Source organism: Helicoverpa armigera, chromosome 1 (genome assembly GCF_030705265.1).
Source record: "Helicoverpa armigera isolate CAAS_96S chromosome 1, ASM3070526v1, whole genome shotgun sequence".
NCBI classification, from domain to species: Eukaryota; Metazoa; Arthropoda; class Insecta; order Lepidoptera; family Noctuidae; genus Helicoverpa; species Helicoverpa armigera.
This window is the reverse complement of record NC_087120.1, coordinates 910,347-932,181: the sequence shown is the minus strand read 5'-3', so window position 1 is coordinate 932,181 and position 21,835 is coordinate 910,347. Positions and strand designations below refer to the sequence as shown.

Here is a 21,835-nt window from a genome sequence, read left to right as displayed (position 1 = left end):
CACACCAACGCTGATAGGCAACCGGTAGTGGCGGATTCGGCGGGGCAGTGAAGTCTTGTGATAGGCTTAGGGCGACGTCAGAGGTCAAAAGTGCTCGTCGGCCATTCACTGCATCCAAAACCTTCTCCAGTCGTGGCGGCTCTCCGTTCCACTGGGAATAGAGGGTGGCGGACGAGAGAGTGCGTCTGTGTCTGCGCAAACACTTACGCACTTAAATATTTCACGCGCAACTGACTGCTTCTGCTTACTGGATCCTGATAAAAGACCTGCGGCGATGGGCTGAAGTAGAGAGGTTGGGTGGTGGTGCACACCCGGCTTTGTCTGAAGCCTGCACGTATGGCAGCCTAAGGAGAGTGGTCGTTTCTGCACTGCACTTGGGACAACAGTGTGGATTGGGCAGCACCTTAGGTGATGAAGCAGCCCTATTTAGGGAGGCACTGCTTCCCCCGCTCAGCCGGGGAGGGGGCTAGAAAAGGTGTCCTAAAAAAATGCTTGTCCCGTCAAATTGGGGGAGTAGCAACCGCGGCTGCTTAGGCACCCCATTACTCGCGGTCGACGTAACAAGAAAAATAAGATAAAAACATCATTTATGACATTTGGCGCATGGAACGTGCGTACTTTAATCGATAATGACGGAAACCTTTGCCCGGAGCGTAAAACTGCTGTCGTAGCACGTGAGCTTGCTCGATACAATGTAGACGTGGCAGCTTTAAGCGAAACACGCTTAGCTGACCAAGGCGAACTCGAGGAAATCGGCGGTGGTTATACATTCTTCTGGAAAGGAAGACCCCAAAGTGAACGAAGGTTAGCTGGCGTAGGGTTTGCCATCAAATCCACCATCGTAAAAAAACTGCCAGAATGTCCACAATACATCTCGGACCGCATTATCACATTACGCCTTCACCTACCAAACGACAACTACCTGAATGTGATAAGCGTATACGCACCAACAATGAGTAACGAGGACAGTGTCAAAGATCAGTTTTATGAAGAACTTAGCCAATGCCTTACCAGCATACGTTCAAGCGAACAAATACTGCTGCTAGGCGATTTCAACGCGAGGGTTGGCAGAGATTCTGAGTCGTGGCCGGGCGTGATTGGAAATAATGGTGTGGGTAATATGAATAGTAACGGACAATTACTACTCACACTCTGTGCCCAATTCGACCTCACCATCACAAACACTCTGTTTAGGCTTCGCGACAAATTCAAAACCACCTGGATGCACCCGCGTTCTAAACACTGGCACCTCCTCGATTACGCGATAACACGACGAAGGGACATCTCCCAGGTGCATATCACACGCGTTATGCGCGGCGCGCACTGCTGGACAGACCACAGGCTTTTGGTAACTAAGTTGAGACTCCGCCTTCGTGAACCACGAAGACCCTGCAGGGCTAAACCAATATCTCTCAACTTAGATCGACTGGATTGTAAAGATCTTCAAGAAAAATACCAGAAAGGCCTAACAGATGCGCTAGATGTGTTTGATGCCCAGCAAGGTGACTTAATATCAAAATGGAAACAGATCTCATCCACCGTACTGACTGTGGCTACGGAAACCATAGGATACAGAAAACGAAACAACGAGGACTGGTTTGACCAGAATGATAGGGCCCTAACTGAAGCATTCAAACAGCATCGTGTACTCATAAAGCGTAATGAAGGAAATCATAAATCCAGTCAAGAAGTCCGAAGTAGTGGTGATTCCTTAAGGAAATTAACGAGGAAGATGAAAGATAGATGGTGGCTTGAAAAGGCAAAAAAGATACAGTGGCTTGCAGATACCCACCAACTAGGCGCTTTCTATGAAGAAATGCGTAAGTTGATTGGCGTTTCCATAAAAAACTGCACTCCATTAAGATCCCTAGATGGTTCCCAAAAGCTCACTGCTAAGCAGGATATACTTGATCGTTGGGCAGAGCACTTTAACCACCTGCTCAATGTAGATCGATCAGCAGATCTTGAGCATATAAAGCGTATTCATCCTCTGCCGCCGAATGAGTCGCTTGCTGAACCACTAACTTTTGCTGAAGTTGTTCAAGCCATCAAAGAGCAGAAAAATAAAAAAGCAGTTGGCGTTGATAACATCGCCGGAGAACTGCTGAAATACGGAGGGGAGCAACTTCATACTTACATCTGGCAAATTTTTGATCGCATTTGGAACGAGGAAACAATACCACCTGAATTTAAAATATCCCGTATACAGACACTGTATAAAAACAAAGGAGACCGTTCCGACTGCAACTCCTACCGGGGTATATCGCTCCTCTCTGTCCCTGGGAAGATATTTGCCAGAGTTCTTCTCAACCGGCTTTTACCAGTCTCCGAAGCCATATTGCCAGAGACTCAGTTTGGGTTTCGACCTAACAGGGGCACCGGCGAAGCCATCTTTCCATCAGGCAACTCCAGGAAAAAAGCCGAGAACAAGGCCAACCTTTGTGTATGTGCTTCGTGGACTTAGAAAAAGCTTTTGACTGCGTGCCGAGGGAAGCCCTCTGGACTTTACTGGCAAAATTAGGTTGTCCTGAGAAGTTTGTGAGAATGATTCGCCTTCTGCACGACGAGATGACCTGCTGTGTTACCTATAATGGTGACCAGTCAGAGTTCTTTCCTGTCACCTGTGGGGTCAAACAAGGTTGTGTGCTTGCGCCAACACTGTTTGCTCTCTACTTTTCTGTCGTTGTCAGTGAAGCACTCAAACAAACTTCTGCTGGAATCAAAATACGTTTCAGGACTGATGGGGGACTTTTCAACCTGGCCAGATTAAAAGCATATACTAAAGTATCTCATGCTCTTATAACGGAGATCATGTACGCTGATGATCTGTGTTTTGTTGCCAACTCTGCACAAGAGCTCCAGAACCTGATGACTAACCTTCAGGAAGTCTGTTGTCGTTTCGGTCTAAAAATCAGTGTTAAGAAAACTGAGGTAATGGCAATCGACTCTCAAGGAGCTACAGAACCTATCAAGGTAAACATTGGCGATACTGAGCTGAAGCAAGTGAATACCTTCAAATATCTGGGCAGCACAATTACATCCAAGTGTGACCTTGATGCCGAAATAAACCATCGCATTGGCGCTGCATCAGCTGCTTTCGGTAAATTACGAGACAAGGTCTTACACACACATGATTTGAAGCTTTCGACAAAAATCTCCGTTTACAAGGCCATAGTCCTCCCAAATCTTTTATACTCGGCTGAAACATGGGTCCTCTATCGGAAACATATACGGGCGCTGGACCGATTTCATCTAAAGTGCATAAGAGACATTCTGAAAATCAAATGGTCGGATCGGATTAGAAATACCGAAGTCTGCGGCATAGAAGCGTACCTGATGCGGCGACAGCTCAGATGGTGCGGTCATGTTTTACGCATGGATGATGATAGGGTGGCCAAACGCATCTTCTTTTCTGAACTCCAGAACGGCAGACGGAAACAAGGTGGCCAGTTCTTACGCTTCAAGGATGTTCAGAAAAGACACATGAAAAGGTGCAACATTGATCCTCAGAACTGGGAGACAAAAGCCATTTGCCGCCCTGAATGGAGAGGCCTACTTAAAAATGCGATCAAAGATTTCGAAGAGCAAAGGAAATCCGCACTGGATGCGAAGCGTGATGCTCTTAAGGCTAAAACACCAGTAGCCATTCATTATAACTACGTGGACGGTATCCTAACGTGCAGCCAATGCTCGCGCACGTTTACACATAAAATAGGGTACTGCAGCCATCAAAGGGCGCATAGAAGAGCTGATCATCCTAGCTCTTCTCTCAATGGTAGCTGAAAGCAGTCACCATAGCCGAAATCGGCAGGGAAGTATATATAGCTTTGACTTCGTTCAATTCAAATAATTTTTTTAAGAATGAAAATCTGATGAACTAAAACGATTATTTTTTGAAGTCACAGAACAAAAGTAGTTAACAATGATGATAGCAACACAGCCCTGTGAGATTGACGGTGTTTCCCAATATCCGTGTATATTGAAGGTGGCCGTCACTCAATGGTGGATGTCATCAATATCCGTCGGGCGTACAATGTACCGCATGTTATTGCGTGTATATTGTCAGACACGGGCGCAGACAGATGCTCAGCATAGTGCAGCGGCTACTCTATTCAGTATTGAGTACATGTCGACATAATCTGGCGTTTGCAGGCGCCATCATTAACTCAGTTTGACAGTTTCATTTATCGTTGTCTGTGGTTATGTTGTGAAGATGGCTTTTTTGTTTGTAATCCTAAAGAAACGACTTGAAAAATTATTTTACTGTTGGGAAGATACCCTATCTAGAATTACAGGCTGTATTTTAACTGGGTAAGTAAAGGAATACGTTTTAAAAGACTCGTGTAAAAATACAGAAAACTGACACAACTGAACAAAAAATAAGTATATGTTGTTTTTGCCAGCGATTAATCTTAAAACAAAAGATAAATTTCCGAAGAATTTCGTTAATCTACCAAGACGTCGCCCATGCGATCATAAACAAAATATCTACAGGGTTATTTTATTTATCCGTTAGCCCACATCTCAGGCTATAAGTTAAACATGGGTACCCATTTACCCTCTATCATATTTGCCGTCAAAACATCCTGCCAATTTCGGACAAGGGCCATGTTTTATGCATTCTATTTTATTGTAATAAATTATTCTTCGTTCTTTTTCCTCCTTTATATAAATATAAGTATAATATTATGTATTTTCACCCGCTTTCCTCCCTCGTGACAAATGAGGTGATGTTCCATTCATAGGAAGGTAGCTAGGTTGGTCGGTATACTATGCTAGGTATGTAACAATATTACTTTTGTCGCATTTGTACGCACGATGGATGGAAAAATAACTCTTCGTGTCTTCTGCTTGCCTGTTACTTGTTGCTGAGAGTTTTTTTTAAACAAAATTGTAGATCGAATAGAATAGAAATTTAACAGTATCGTTATGTTTAAAAATTTTCGTACAGGATGATTTTTCATGGGTTATCTCTTTCTACTAACTAAAATGCATACTAGCTTCCGCCAGCGGCTTCGCCCGCATGGTGTGTTGATAAAAAAATCCTCCAAGTAAAAAGTTAATTTTACTTCCACAAAAATATGTATACAAAGTTTCATGATGATCAGTTAAGTAGTTTTTGCGTAAAAGTGTAGTAAACAAATGGACTTTCGCATTTATAATATTAAGTAGGATTTAACCAGTCAGTATAAGATTCCGTAGATATTATCTATGAGCATTTCTTCAAGAGATGGATTACTTACTTTCTCGTTTTGAGGTATGCCCAACAATTTCAAGTTGGACTGACGACTTAGGTGAACTTAGTGCTTAAGTCTTAAGTATGGTTTGCAAGTTTATTATCCTACCTTGTTAGTTCTGCTTGGTACACCAGTTTGCAAATTAAACGTTGACCATACGTATTACACGATCAAATCACATAGCATTTGATTTTAGAAGTTGTTAATTTAATGAGGCTGTCATCGGCTTTTGGTCGTATTATAAACGCTGTCACTGTCATGAGATGGAGAACTTTGGTATTGAGGCAAAATTGATGAAAAGGTGATAATTAAAACGTGATTTAACATACAAGTAGAATTACTACGATTAATTCAGCCCAGTTGTGATTAGGTATCGAGGACGTTAGCTTGCGATTTCGCACTAAGCTCTCTCTGGAGATGCCTTAAGATACAAACTGTTTGAATTACCCTGGTTCTGTAGCTTACCTACATATGTTCGTAAAATCTCATGAAAAGTGTCAGAAAACGTAAGTCTATGACATGTGGAGGTAACAGAAACTGAAATAAAAAGAATGATTCTTATAATAAGTAATGTAAGTTTTTGTTAATGTTTTCACAAAAATAAAATCATTCTGGATTTTATAAAGACAGTAAAATAAGACTGAAACATACTTGACGTTTTATATTTTTAATCCATTCCCAAAAAAGTATAATATATTCCAAAACTATTTGTTTGAAACGTGGCGGTAAAAAGCTTACGGATAGGCACATACATCAGAATAACATACATGCAACTTTTCACCCTAAAAAAGTTCTACCATCAAGAAGCGAGTGAAACCACTATCCTCAAACAAAAATATAGAAACACAAAAATTCTCTATCTTGTTACGTCGGCAGAACCGAAAAGAGAATTGTCACCTTTTGTATCGAATAGTTTCGAAATTTGTTTGTGGCCAATGCAATTTATGTGACGTCACGGCAGGAGTGGTACGCTGCAATGTACCCGACATTGTATGTATGTATTTATACCACGTTGGACTGTACCATTGGGACTGTGTACAGACGTGTTTTTGTTTTTATAGACGTAGGTACTGTGGGAACTCCAAATGTGTGTCATAGTTTTGTTCTAGTGTTTTTACTGGTCCCAATTCAGCGACAAACTAAACGTCAGGTTTCTTAAAACAACTGCCCACTATGAATATTTACGTCCAATATTCAAAGTTGTTTTAAGAAAAACGGATGTTTATTATGTTTGTGAAAATGGGCTTTATTTGATTTTTCATGTAACTTTTCTAGGAAAGAATTGGCCAAGTATATATTTGTTTACGTAAATGTTATTAGTAGTTGTAGATATTTAGATAACTTCATAAAATTTAAGCTAATTAATTAACAAACACAGATAAAGCTGCAAGTTATCACAAACGCTCGTTACATTCGTAAACTAAACGTTCTTACCTCCTCACCACACGTACTAACAAATGGGAGGACGTCACAAAATGCTAGAAAACTATCTCTTATCTATGTTAGAGAGGCTGCTAACCCCTCCCCTCCCCGTCCCACGCGCCTTTCACCCCCTGGGACACCCTGCAGGCACGTGATCACGTACATAGTTGATTTAGATCACAAATTCAGCGGCATCGTGATCGGAGCACTACTGACAATTGTTTTTCCTATGTGTGCTCGTTTGCAAGATTGCGTGCTATTTGTCCGTAGTTATTTGTTTTGGCGAATCGTGATATGAGTCTATTGTGGGTTGCCCGGATAACTGAGTTGAAGAGGTCAGATAGGCAGTCGCTCCTTGTAAAATTCTGGTAGCTACTCAACTGCATAAGGCTAGACTGGAAGCCGACCCCAACATACATAGTTGGGATAATTCTAGGTGATAATGATGTGATAAGATAAGTGTACATACACAAAACGACATTTTTTTTTTTAAATTTTGTGCTTATAGATTCTTTAGTACATAATATACATATAGTAACAGACTATAACGATATGTATTACTTTATACTTATAATGACGATAAAATATTAACACACATCTGGCAGATTAATTATATACTGCAAAATCAATACCTTTGGCGTAAGTTTACCTTTACATTTCCCCAAAAATAAACACACAAACTACTGAAAATAGCATCCAAAATCCAACCATTAAATCTACAAAGCAGAAATTATTTACTACCACTCCAGAAGCATTAAAAATTAGCAATTTAATTTTAACGAGGGACATAGCTACGTACAACACGGTACGGCTTCATAAAACTGGATACTTAATAAATCTAAAAAAGTATCGCGTAGCCGGCAGCCGAGACACGTACGGACGGAATTAATTGTAGCCATATTGTACAGGACACTGCTGCTAAGAACAAATAAACATCTGGATACGGTAAAGAATTAAAGTACAAAAAATTTTCGATTCGATTCGTTTGACGTTGTAATTAGGTATCATCACGGAGGAGAAAAGACTAGCGGGGATGCCCTAACGCAGGTAGGTCACGCGCCTTCAAGTAGGTCAAATACGTCACGACTACGTCACGGCAGGCGTGGCTGGACACCGCCCATATACCGTCCTTCACATCTAACTGACATCTTGTCATAGTTGTATTTTTACCACAATTTAAACAGATTTTATTTGTTACTCGATTAAAATGATGAAATGTGCTATCATTAATTGTAGAAATTGCTCAGGATTCAAACTCAAACATACCACAGGATAACATTTCACGTGTAATTAATATTTTAACATTAAAACATATTTTTGCTAGAGACATCTGTCGTCGAATAGCTGCATTTCTAGAACCTCTAAGTGAAGTTGTATTATTTTCGTATGAATCTTGAATCAATGTACATTATTGGTACCAATTTTTGCCTTAAAAAGCAGCTTCATTTTTCCTTGCATCCTTACCAGTGTTTTATAAGGAGCGACTTCCTATCTGACCTTCTCAACCTGTTACCCGAGTTGGTAAGACTGGTTGTCAGACTTACTAGCTTGTGACTGCCAATGATGTTCTGTGACAGCCGGGACCTACAGTTTTTACCATTCAAAACACAGTCATTGATGTCCAAGATGTACTTAGAAAGTACATATGTTCGTACAGTATTAGTAGAATGAAAGTACTTCAAATTTTAGACATTATATTAATAAATAGTTTAAAAATTCACCCGCTTCCCGTGGCATCATATCCAAGTAATCCTCCTCGATTCATTTAGCTTCATTAATTGTTAGTTTCCTTTTGTTTTTAAATACTTCTGATATGTATAGAGTAGCTTTTAGCTAACGTGACTTTTAATTAGCCTGTGTAGACGTCTTTGCTAATGGTTACGAAACTTAAAATCATGACGACTTCAATGGCGCAATGGTCAACGCCGAACCTGATGTCCCGGGTTCTATTACCGGTTCAGTCGACATTTGTGTGATGAGCATGCTTGTTGGCCTATATAGTACATATATTTAGTTTGTCAGTTGTGTTAACACCCATAAACAATTTACCGTGGATTTAAACGACCTTGTTTGAAAAGGTGTCTCGACAATTTAAAATCTATAATGCCTCATCCACTTTTTTTAACGCAATGTTCCACAATATCGCTTTCAAGTTTCAATTAACAATTTACAGTTTGATCTCGCAGCGGGAATGATAACCGTTACCACATTCTGAACCCAGTTCCACTAAACTGGTTACAAATAACAACTATGCTTAATTGAGTGACTCCTCGTGAAGCGAATTTTCTTTTTTCTAGGTAGGTTTTTATCTTACTGAGAAGTGAATAGGTATTGTGAAATATCCACTGGAATTGTTTACAGAATCCTACGATTATTGCTATGTGAAACTTTTGTTCCTCTTCCATGCTAGAACTACCCAATGGATTTTGATGTCACTTAGGTAATATAGCCTATATTATCAGAATAATATGTCATAGGCTTTTTTATCCGGGTGTGGGAGGTAGTTAGACAATATACATACGTAGTCGTAGAAATACACATTATGCCTATAAATTATTTTCAAGTATATTATCTATCTCAAGGCCTTTTCTCATAAAGATGAGGCACGAGTATTGATTATTAAAGCTCAAGGTAAAACTGGTATTTATAAGTTTTTAAATCCCAATTTCCTTAATGATTTTCCTTAGTTACTGTGAAGAAGGACGCACATTTATCTAAGCCAAATGCTGAACGCATCGAACAATTTTATTCATAAAAAAATGTTTCGTTTGGCTACGTTTTTGTGATAAATATATGTCTACCGTTATTAGTCAGTGCCGTCTTAAAAATTAAGTAAACCTGATTAAAGTAAATAATAAAGAGCGTAATGGTATGTAAAGTTATATGCATTCTGGTAGGGGCTCATCATCCTAATTATTTAGAACAACAATAGCTCTTCACTATAAACCCAAATCAAAGGCCAAGACGTCGAATATTAATTAATGAAGCCGATCAATCAAGCGGCTCTGTATTTGTCGCGTCACACCCGCGCTGCGTCAACATCGCACGGTGGGCCCACACGATACAGACTTTGAGTTTATACAAATATCTAAACAAAATTAAAGACTTTAAGTTTGTATAATTTTATACAGAACTAGCTTCTGCTCGCGGTTTCACCCGCGTCCCGGATGGTGAGAAAAAGTATGCTATGTCCTTCTCCCGGGTCTTAAGCTACTTCTCCTCTAGGTTAGTCATTCTTATAAATGTGTAACTAACACGACTTTCTTTTATTTATATAGACGTTTTTACAGACAGAATAATGGGCTTGGACTGTCATTGAACATCCATGGCAGTCGTTACGGATAGTCAGAAGCCAGTAATATGAATATGAAAATATAATGAAAAGGCATGTATTTAACGCGGCGACTAAGTAAAACGAATATAGGTTTAAAAAAATAATAGAGTGAGTACCATTTATAATGGGTTGGCAGCTAAAAAGGAGTATCATAATAAGTCAAAGGTAGCATATTAATATATCAGTTATGAGGTCCGTTTTAATTTAAACTAGCATCAAGTTTTTCTTTTGGCGACTGAATTAATATCTAAGCGAAAACTTAATGATGACAATAAAATAGAAAATGGGCATTCATAAATAATACAAATCAGGTTCTATTTAAAATTGTTTGGATGAAGAATAAATATAAACTAGCTCATATTATAAATATATTGTGCGACTTTTTAATAGCTTTAAATAAAGTCTAAAATGGCATGAAGAAAAAATATTTTGCGGCTGTTATTTTCAAAATTATAGGTGAATAGCATGGAAGTAAGCATGCAACATGCAGCAAGCATGACTTCTGTCACGGCTCCGGCGCTGCGGGGCTCCGCCGGTCCCATGCGAGCTTATAGTCGCAGGTGGTTTTCACGCTCACCACCGCAGCTTCGGCTTGCTGGCCGGCAGCCTCAGCCGCGGCGGCGAGCGTTAAAACTACCTGCGCCTCAGCTCGCAGGCCGCCTCGCCCCTCCGCGCCTACGCGGTTTTGAATTGCACTCTAGGGGTAGGGCAGACAAGACTACGTGGAGTCGGTTTTGCAGCGATTTGTTTTCGTCACTAACTTCAATTTTTAATACAATGTTTTTTTAATTGAAGGTTATAAATGGCAATATGCTAAATAAAATGAATCCAAATTAAATTCTACCATCTTCATAGTGCGCCAAGTGAGATAATACCACCGCACCTTCCGCCGTTTTCATGAAATTATGATACACAATATTAATAATTAACTCTTATTCCTTTTTATTGTACTCCTTTTAATATTTAGAGCTATCTACAAAGCGAAGCCTGAAACTGAGTTTTTAGTCGGCACGAAATAGTTGGTAACATATTATCTTTGCCATCCAACTAACATTATTAGTCGCCAAGTCATTATAAATAGCTCCTCACCTAATATTTCAATTGACTGGTATAGTTTATTTGCTACCCAAACGCAGCTGCTAGTTTTTAGTTTTTATAACACCCTTAATTTTGAACCTTACATATTATAATAGTCGCGAAAATATTTAATCGCTGCCAAGTTATTTTATTTGTTGCCAACATTTGTCGACTTTTAAGTTATTAGTCACCAGGAATATAATAAGCCTAATGAAAATATGTTTCTGCAGACTGATCATGGCTCAGACTTCTGTATGCACGATTGACAAAATTCATAGAATTTGCTGTGTGACGTTGGTACGTTGCGCCATTAATTTCGTTTCGGCATACATGGCACGTTTGGTTCGGCATAACGCAATTCCCATAAGTGAATTGTCCGCCATGTGCAGCAGCCAATGCGATCGAACCCCCGAATTAATTTACGATGCTACAGATTGGATTCCGTAGGTTAGTTTTAGATTTTCCCAGTGAATTTCGGATTCGCGGCAAACGAAGTAAAATTCAATCGGAAAACCACTTTATGATACCAATAACAGTGGTTAGGAAAGCTGACCTTTTCGCGGGCTTGATTGGATTTTGGTGCTTTTAAAATTTTACGAAATATCTATTGACTTTTAGGAACGCTTGTTAAGTGGCTATCGTTGTAAATACTACGAATTTTTGTAAGCTAGGCTTTTTAAAACCATTTATTTGTTTTTTTTTGTGAACTTTTTTTCTCATTTCTAAGAGCTAAAAGTGGTAAAGGGCAGGCGTTTTTTTGAGACAAAAGCTTGAACTTCAAAAAGTAATGATTTTCAATTTAACAAAATATTTTACACAAATAAGCAATGAGTTTGCCAATTAGAAAAATAATTAATCTTCTCCGCTAAAGGTATTTATTTCAAACGTACCTATTAAATTGTAATTAACACTTCGAAAACGTAGTTATATTATACCATATAATAGGTATACGGTGAGAGTTAAGCGTCGTGTCGTGTAACACAGACAGAATGAAGTTTGTGCTGACACCACCGCCGACCGCCATGCACTGTGGTCAAAACTTCACGCCATTTGAGGAAAAACTTCAACTGAAAACTCAACCAAATTATTATTTATGGATCTATTTACTTAGATTTTGATGGAGGTCATTAAGCTTTTGTTCCTAGACATTTTCTTTATTACATAGGTACTATGAGAGACGCCCTCGAAACAGAAGCACTCTCTAGCTTTACTTTACTTTGCGCGTCTCTAATGAGGCGATATTACACTTTCCTAATAGGTCAAACCTTTGAGAGATTTTATATTAAAAGCAGTAAGATGAAAGCAAAAGTGTGCTTTCCCCTTTTGGGAAATATTTATAAAATGATCTTATTATTGTTCTTTCTTTAAAAATCGACGGAGATTCACAACAGACTGGGTCCAATGTTAATACATTCTACTCATATACGTCAAATAGGTACAATAAAGTTAATTACCAAATGTAGTGCACAAGCGTTTATTTTAAAATATTTTTTCCAGCACGGGTCGTATTTTCCCCAGTGTCCGGCGACCAGTGACCGCTGCGGCTGCATTGTTCAACCGCAGCAACCGACGTGTTGTTCTACCAATTGTTTTTGTTGCATCCATCATTGTATGCAGTTGTAGAATGTACGACGATTTTATTTAACACCTATTTCAGACTAGCACCTCTTACTAACCAAACCTCTTCGAAAACCTGTCACACAAGATAAGTTTTAGGCTGCGTTCAAACCAAACTGACTGTCAGCCGCTGAATGTGAGCAACGTTACGCAGTTTATTGTATTTCCATCCATATTCACTTTTTCGTTCACATCTAACCGACGATATGTTATGCGCAATATGCATAAACGCTGACAAATTGGTTTGAACACGTATAATGTGCGGGTGAAATCTCGGAACTTGATTTTGAAGCAGAAACATTTATAAACCTTAAACGTGGTTTAGCATATTGTCAAATTTCAATTTAAACCAAAGTTCTAATTAAAACATCTCTACCACCACTAACTAACAGATGTTCAGTACAGTTCACTCTGCTTGTTGCTTCGACTAAGTACGGACGTGTTTTGTGTTGGTTTCCATACTGTTTTTCTATTGGCTAATTAGTGTTCTTTCGATTCTCTGTCACACTTGAGGTGTTTATATGTGCTGACCACACCCTCTGGGCGGTCCTAGAAAGGGATAAACATCCTTGCGAATACTACACCTTAAAACTGGTCGCAACTTATTCTACCGATTGGCGAGGATCGAACCGGCGACTGCGGGCGAGCGCGGCGTGGTGGGAGCGACCTATGTGACCGCTGAGTCACGCGAACATCAAGCGCCAGTGGCGAAATACGTGAGTAACCTACACAGTGGCTACGACGACGTCATACTACTACGAGAACGTGTTACGGCTACGACTGCTACGAGCGTAGCACTTACATCGAGTGTCGCGCAAGGTCAACGTATACGCGGTCTGTACCTCGCCACTGCCTGTGTGCTACGCGCTATTAGTATCGGCTACAATACATTTATTTATTCAATTCTTTAACTTCGTGGTGTATAATTAAGAAGCATTATTGTACAGCGAGCATGCTGCATTCTCCGCCTGGCAAAACGCAGAAAGCGGCTAATACACCGATCGAACAAACCCAGTCGGTGCCTAATATACCACACGCAATCACTGACCCAGAATATATGAATATAAACGTACGTCATAAGCGCCCGCGCGTTGATGAATCTCTGACTGACCAATTGCAGGAATTTAAAGAGGAAATCAAGGAAATGCTCTCATCATGGAAAAGCCATCAAGATCAGCTTATAACGAAAGTCATGGCAGAGCAAACAACATTAGTGACAAAACTGATATCTGAGATGGCTGAGCTGAAACTTCAAAATGCTCAAATTCAAAACACAAATGCCGAAATTGAAAAATCTGTTTCTACCCTTAGTGCCCTGTATGACGATGTGAAATGTCAGGTAAAGCGACTTCAAGAGGAGTGCAACGGCTATAGGAAATACACCGAATCCCTAGAAAAAACGCTGAAAGACCTACAATACAAGTCCAGATCGTCGACTATAGAAATTCGAAATGTCCCTACCCGTGACAAAGAGACAATCTCCGACCTCACAAAAACCGTCTCAGCCATCGGAGACACAATCGGCCTTCCAGTATCAGAATCAAGCATACGGGACATTTACCGCGCCCCCGGTAACTCTAATACTAATAAACCAATAGTAGCAGAGTTCACAAGCGTACACATGAAGACCGAGTTTGTAGCCCGAGTAAGGACGTTCAATAATAAAAACACAAACAAAGAAAATAAACTAAACTCGCAACTCTTGGGGTTATCTGGTCAAAAACAACCAGTATATATAGATGAACACCTGCCTAATTCGACAAAGAAATTGTATTACCTGGCAAGGGAATATGCTAAACAACAAGGCTTTAAATTTTGTTGGACAAGAAACGGAAATGTATTTCTGCGGAAACAGCCAGGACTTCAACATATTCTCGTGAAATCTGAAACAACCCTCAAAGATATGCAAGGGCAGAAATGACTATGTATTATCTATCAGGTATATATACTCTGGTACGTTGTGCTACAAATTGTCATTCTTAGTGGTACCAAGATTCCATTATTATTTCTGTACTTTTTTACAAAATCATTATTAGGTTACTTTCTCCATTTACATATCACAAAATTACGCACAGATGCTTACTTTATAAAAACATACTCATACACACTATACTTTTACACACCTTCAGACCTTTCATACACCCGCTGTACACTACTTACACTCTTTGCTCTTATCATAGTGCTCATGCTATTTTATTTAGACTCCTGGAACCTGCTTGAATTAACACATGCCTCTAACTCATTTATCGTATCATACTCTAGTATTATCCATTACACAAATGGCTAATATTACTGACAATATAATATCGGACTTGGACCATATCTCTGTTGCAGAATCTTATACCTGTGACCCGGAAGAATGTACTAAACATTTGAAGCTATCAAATAATTCTACTACCATACTTCACATTAACATTCGCAGTATAAAAGAATTTCGACCAACTTCTCACTTTACTGTCACTAACAAAAGTAAATTGCGATGTACTTATACTAACAGAGTGCTGGTTGAATAAAACAGCAAATCTTCCAATTTTAGATGGTTATAACTGTCATTCTACAAAACAGAATCGTAACCAAAATGAAGGGGTAGTATTGTACATAAGAAATCAGATTCAATGCACAGTCCGGGAACCTTCTCTAGATAATGCTAACTGTCTCATTTGCAATATTAACAACGAATTGGCAATAATTGCCCTATATCGATCCCCATCATATAATACTAACCTACAATTTGACTCTTTCCTAGACAGCTTGGATAACATTCTTTTATCAGTTGGTAACTTGAAGAATGTATTCCTAATTGGAGATACCAACATCGACATTAAGCCAGATCATGTTGATGAACGAAGTACAAACTACTTAACCCTAAACGCAACTCATGGTCTATTACCTGGTCATTGCATCCCGACAAGAATCAATAATTGCATTGATCACGTGATCCTTAAAACTACTAAAACAACGAAAATACTAGTTTTAGAATCGCACATCACAGACCATCTTCCCCTGCTTGTGGAAATTGATAGTTCAGGATCACTGAAACCAAATGCTCCTGCTTACAAAATACCTAAAATAGATTATACCAATGTCATTAAAGATCTGGAACGTCATGACTTCTCCCATGTAATTAACACAGACGATCCAGATGAAGCCGCCTCCAATTTAACAGATGTAATCCAATGTATAGTGAAAAGTCATACAAAAGTAATAAATGTCCCGAAAAAAGATAGGAATATAAAGCCCTGGATTACCCCAGGTTTGTTACGATGCATTCGTAATCGTGACAGACTTCATAAAAAAGCTCGAAATTCACCAAATAATATTGCTATACAAATCACATATAAAAGATACCGGAATTTCTGCAACAATCTTTTAAGAAAACTTAAGATAGCTCATGAAAAACTAGAGTTAGAAATGGCAAAACATAATCCAAAAGCACTATGGAACAAAATTAAAGAAATAACCAATACTAAAAAGATCTCTGAGCCTCCCCTGGAGCTGCTGAAAACTTGTGCAGATCCGTATATGTCTATCAATCACGTCTGTAAGTCATTCGCCAACACAGGCATAAACTTAGCGTCTAAAATCCCAGTCACTTTACAACCGCACAGTCGACCATATACTCAAACAACAAATTCATTTGTGTTACTCGAAGTTGACAACGCTGAAGTCGAATCTACTATCCTAAACTTAAGACATGATAGCGCCACTGGATGGGACGGGATATCCTCTCTGTTGCTTAAACTAGGTCGAAATACTCTTGTTCCATTGATAACACACATAATTAACATATCAATTGCTAAGGGTATCTTCCCGAAACCTTTAAAAAGCCTTGGTCCATCCAATACATAAGGGTGGGGATAGAGACTGTGTAAACAATTATAGACCGATTTCGATCCTTTCTGCGATGTCTAAGGTTATGGAAAAGCTTGTAAATAGTCGGCTACTTAACTTTTTAAATAAACATGAAATCATTGCATCTAATCAGTACGGCTTCAGAAAAGGCCTCTCAACAGAAGATGCAATTGTTGACTTTACTGAACTCGTCACAAAGAAATTGGATGATGGTTGTAAATGTCTGTCCATATTCCTGGACCTGCGAAAGGCCTTCGACACGGTCTCTGTCCCTACTCTTCTAAACAAACTGATGGCCATAGGCATACGAGGTACAACTTTCGATTTTTTCAAGAGTTACCTCGAAAATAGGAAACTAACAGTAAAGATCGGCTCTCTTGTCAGCAGTGAAGAAGTAGTCACGTATGGAGTTCCGCAAGGCAGCGTGCTTGGCCCAACTTTATTCCTAATCTATATCAATGACCTGTGCACGCTGCCTCTCCCCAGCTCTAAAATCTACACATACGCTGACGATACTGCCATTGTAGTATATGGAAAAACATGGGCGGAAGTGAAAAGCCATGCGGACCATTCACTGCAAATGGTTATGAAGTGGCTCCAAAACAACCTGCTGTCACTAAACCTTGACAAAACTAACTTCATACCATTTTCCATTAGTCATCAATCCAAAGCACCACCGAATTTTGCTATTAGTGCACATACAATGACATGCCAAAATACATCTTCCTGCTCATGTCCAACACTATCCCGCACCAACCAAACTAAATACTTGGGCGTAATAATTGATGATGGATTGAAGTGGTATTCCCATATTGACCATTTGACTTCCAAGGTCAGGAAACTTATATATATTATTAAGTCACTAAGACAATGTGCAGACGCCAAGACAACCAAAATGGTTTACCTTGCTCTATGTCAGTCCGTCATCAATTATTGCATCGCAGTCTGGGGAGCGACTCCAAAAACTAAAATACTAAGGCTAGAACGAGCACAAAGAGCTGTACTCAAAGTGATGCTCGGCAAACGGATTAGGTTCCCTACCAGAGAATTGTATATGCAGTGTAGTGTACTCACGGTGCGACAGCTCTTTGTGCTCAAAGCCACCCTCAGAATGCATGGACGGATTCCTCCACCACCTAACTCCCAGCGCATAACAAAAAGAACATGCCCAACTATACCGCACAAGACCACTTTCGCTCGTCGGCAACTCTATGTAATTAGCTCCTTAATATATAGAAGAATAGATCAACACCTTAAACTAGCAAAACTTAACAAGCACGAAGTAAAATGTAAACTTACTCGATGGTTGTTGGAACAAGACTATCTCAGTACAGAAAATCTATTGACCTACCAATGTTAAACCTACAAAACAAGAGCTCACACACACACACACACACACACACACACACACACACACACACACACGCACAGCCACATCCATACAAACACTCACACATCCACAAACAAATGAAATAGGTAACTGCTAAAACCACACTAATTTATGATTGTGCACTAGTAATAAGCAGAACACTGTCTCCTAGGTCACAGGGTTTCCCTAGTTTGGGAGGCAGGGTTTTTCACTATAATTATGTTACCTTTAAACAACTGTATTGTATTTCCTTGTTTATCTATTTCAAATCCTCGTATAGTTAAGATTTTTATAATATGGCAACAAGATAAAATGTAAGAAAGGTTTTCATGTATCAATAAAGTTATTTTTATTTATTTTTTTTTTTATTAAAGTTATATCCAATATCAGCTGTGGAGCTGAGATTATTAACTCGCCGACTGGTCTAACCTCAAGTGTCAGAACTTTGATTCTGAAGACGAGTTTGATGCCTACTTGCGATTTGAAGACACTTGCGAAGATATAGGATTATGAAGACTCGCTGTTGCTCCATCTCGAAGGAACTTCTTCCCGCAAACGGATAGAAGCCGTACAACTATCTCAACAACTTTTGATATTCAAAAAAAATCATTAAAACCGATATAAAATACAGTTTTTTTTTTCATTCTTAATTGCACGTTAGGTACTTTTTTTTATGGGCAATGTGTATCCTTTGTTGGAGTTCCTTTTGAATAAAATAAATAAATAAATAAAACTATATTGAATGATGAATATGATGATGATGATACCGTGTGTTTATTTACATTTCGTAATATCAGTAATTAAGAACATTCAATAACTTCTAACCACTAATAAATTTACCGAATACACTAAACTGTATATATTCAAAGGAAACAGCAAATCCGCTTATGAGTTGCACTAGCTGCGATCACAATTGCATGAGGTTTATCGCGGCACGAGCCGATTACACGCTCAGCTGTATTATTGAATAGTCCGACCACAGATCTGATCGTGTTGTGTGTAGACAAACAGAGATTAAAACACTTCCGATTGATTCCGATTGTAAGTATGAACATTTGCCTGTACTTACGTTAATACACTCAGCGGCACGGAATTTGGCCCAAACAAACACAAGTAGATATCAGCCCAGATAGCTGTTGTAAAATCTAATTTGATATGACATATTGTCAGTCCTTTCGTAATTGTTAAGTAAAATACAGAAAAATGTGTGTCTGTTTAAGTTTTATAACACTAGAAACAGATTCCGTTGTTGGAACACAAAGCAGAAAGTTAAGTTTAAATTCAGATAGAAATTGCCGAAGTACTAAGCACGTTCCAAAAAAAAATAATGATTATGATCGTTTTTTGTTTCTCTTTTTTTCACAATTTGATTTGAAAATTGCCCTTACTGCAGCTCAAGTTGCTCAAGTAGTGATGCTAAGACGTCAAGGGCGTACGCAGCGGAAGATGGTTGAAACTTTATGTGCACCGCGTACAAGTTAAAGATATGCATAGAAAATGTATGACCAGACTGGCCTTTACACAAGAAGATCAGAAAGTGGGGTGTAAGGTGTTCGTCCTCGCACGACGACCGATTTATCGTACGTGTAATAATGAAAAATCGGTTTCTCACTGCGTTAGAGATACGCCAGCCTTTGCAAACAGCAAGATAAGTCAATGTCCGTAAGTGCACAATAAGAAGAAGGATGGAGGAACGGGATCTGCGTGCTCGAAGACCAACTAGAGGCCCGGAACTTCTCCCGCACCATCGCATAGCCATACTTAGGTTTGCAAGAGAACATGCAAAATGGACGCATGACTAATAGAGTAAAATTTTATGGACCGATGAATGCAGAGTCGTCTTAAGAGCTCCAGGCGGCCGTAAACGTGAATGGAGAAAGAGCGGAGAATGGTTTCTCCCACCACTACCGAGCAAAACTCGGTTTTCATAGTGGGTCCATCTTGGTTTGGCGAGGCATAAGTTCAGAAGCCCGTACTGAATTATTGGTTGTCGAAAGTCGTCTGAAAACAGTGCGGTATATTGAAGAGATCCTTCAAAATCATGTTTTACCCTATCAGGGATTCATAGGAAGCGAAGAATTTCGTATAATGCAGGACAATGCTCGACCTCACGCAGCTCTTTGCGTTACCGATTACTTGTTCGATGTCGATATTCAAAAATTGGACTGGCCTGCAAGAAACCCAGCCATGAATCCTATAGAACATGTCTGGAACATGCTTAAAAGACAGGTCCAAGCAAGTCGTAACCCACCACGGACTCTTAGTGAATTGAAAACCGCGCTGGTACCTGCCTGGGAGGAGATCTCTCAGGTGGAGATAAAAAACATCATCCAGAGCATGCCAGATCGTATGCAGGTAGTCATCAGAACAAGAGGAAGAAACACCCATGATTAAAATTCGATAACTTTCTGTTTTGTTAAAAATGTTGAATTTAAAAGTTTATGGTGATTATTGCGGTAAAGGACTCTGTTTTCTAACTGAATGAAAATTAATGAAAATCCTCACAATTCTGTTGTGTGTGAGTCATTTTCTTTTGGAAAATGAGTAAATTTAACAATTTTAAAATAAAAATTCCGATTTTTCATTTAAATAATGGTTATAAGGCCCAAATGTGCTTGGGCCAGATTCCGTGCCGCTGAGTGTATACAGAGTGTGTCGTTCACAATCACATTAAATCTAATCACAAATACTTTTTAATATTCTATGGCGAATTGTAAAAAAAATAAGCTAATCCATTCAGTGGTTTAGCCACAGGAGTCATTTTTCGATTTTCTAATTTACAACATCATGTGTAAAGCAGAGATAAAGTTAGGAGTATCGAATGTTTTGATCAGTTGACAACTGTCAGTTTTCAAGGGAGAATTTCAGTTGTTTGTAATGACTGACTTTTATATGGTGTTCTAATTTTTGCACATTTTTATTCAATTTACTTTGTTTGAAAAATGCATTTTTTTATTTTTACGTATTTTTCTTTTTCCTTTGCGCTAATGGACATATAATAACTAGTATATTAACGCATTTAATTTAATGTGATTGTGAACGACACACCCGATATACCCATAGGATAACTTTTGAAAAATCGATAAAAAAACGAAACGGTCTACACTACAGGAACTAGAGAGATTTATATCTGGGTTAGATAGCCCATTTATCGAAGAAGGCTACTTTTAAATCCGCTGGATAGTATTATAATATAACAAACGCCTCTTTATGCTATAAGGAGCATAAAATCCCACTCAGGATACATAATAAGTCAAAACACATTTCTAGAATTGTCTTGTTCTTTTCACGACTACCCCTCTTTTCTTGCCATCAGTTTACCTACCTACAAAGTCAACTTAAATATCTCCAACCTACAGTTTTCCACGAAATCTTTAGCTCATCTCAATTCTGTCGTAATTTAAATGCTAACCAACATTTAAGAGCTAAAGATACAAGTTGAACCCAGGTCAACTACTTAGAGAAACTTTTTATCAGGATTCATGAAGTAGAAGAATAAGCGAGTGAAACCAGGAGCAGGGCTTGTTAACTAAATGACTGTAAAACGTTGTCTTTTGTTACACTTTGTATTCTGACGTAAAAAGTTAAGTCCATAAGATAGATTTATCAGGACGAGATAAAGTTTTACAGTTTGCAGTTACTGCTAGAAATAATAAATTAGTCAGTCTCAACTTTTGAAATTAGTTGGAAAAAACTTGAAAGGTATAAGTTTTGATTAATAAAGATAATGGACACAATCGCAGCATTTGTAGTCTAGGCATAACAACGATCACGGTTTTAGGTGAAAAAAATGCGCTGGTACTATCCAACAGATTTTTTTTATTTAAAGAATGCTCGTTAAATTAGCCCAATAACGCGTTAAAATTTTGTTTGTATAGATTTGCAACCATAATTTCCAAAAATAAACAAATTCCACCACACACCCGT

The 21,835-nt window shown here is 38.8% G+C and overlaps 1 protein-coding gene across 1 annotated transcript; it reads left to right on the top strand.

The window, feature by feature from the left end:
* The first annotated feature begins 13,639 nt into the window (after positions 1 to 13,639).
* On the top strand, positions 13,640 to 14,608 carry LOC135117476 (uncharacterized). The gene has a single exon (XM_064036801.1). The coding sequence runs from the start codon at positions 13,640 to 13,642 to the stop codon at positions 14,606 to 14,608; it is 969 nt and encodes a 322-aa protein (XP_063892871.1).
* The last annotated feature ends 7,227 nt before the right edge of the window (positions 14,609 to 21,835 follow it).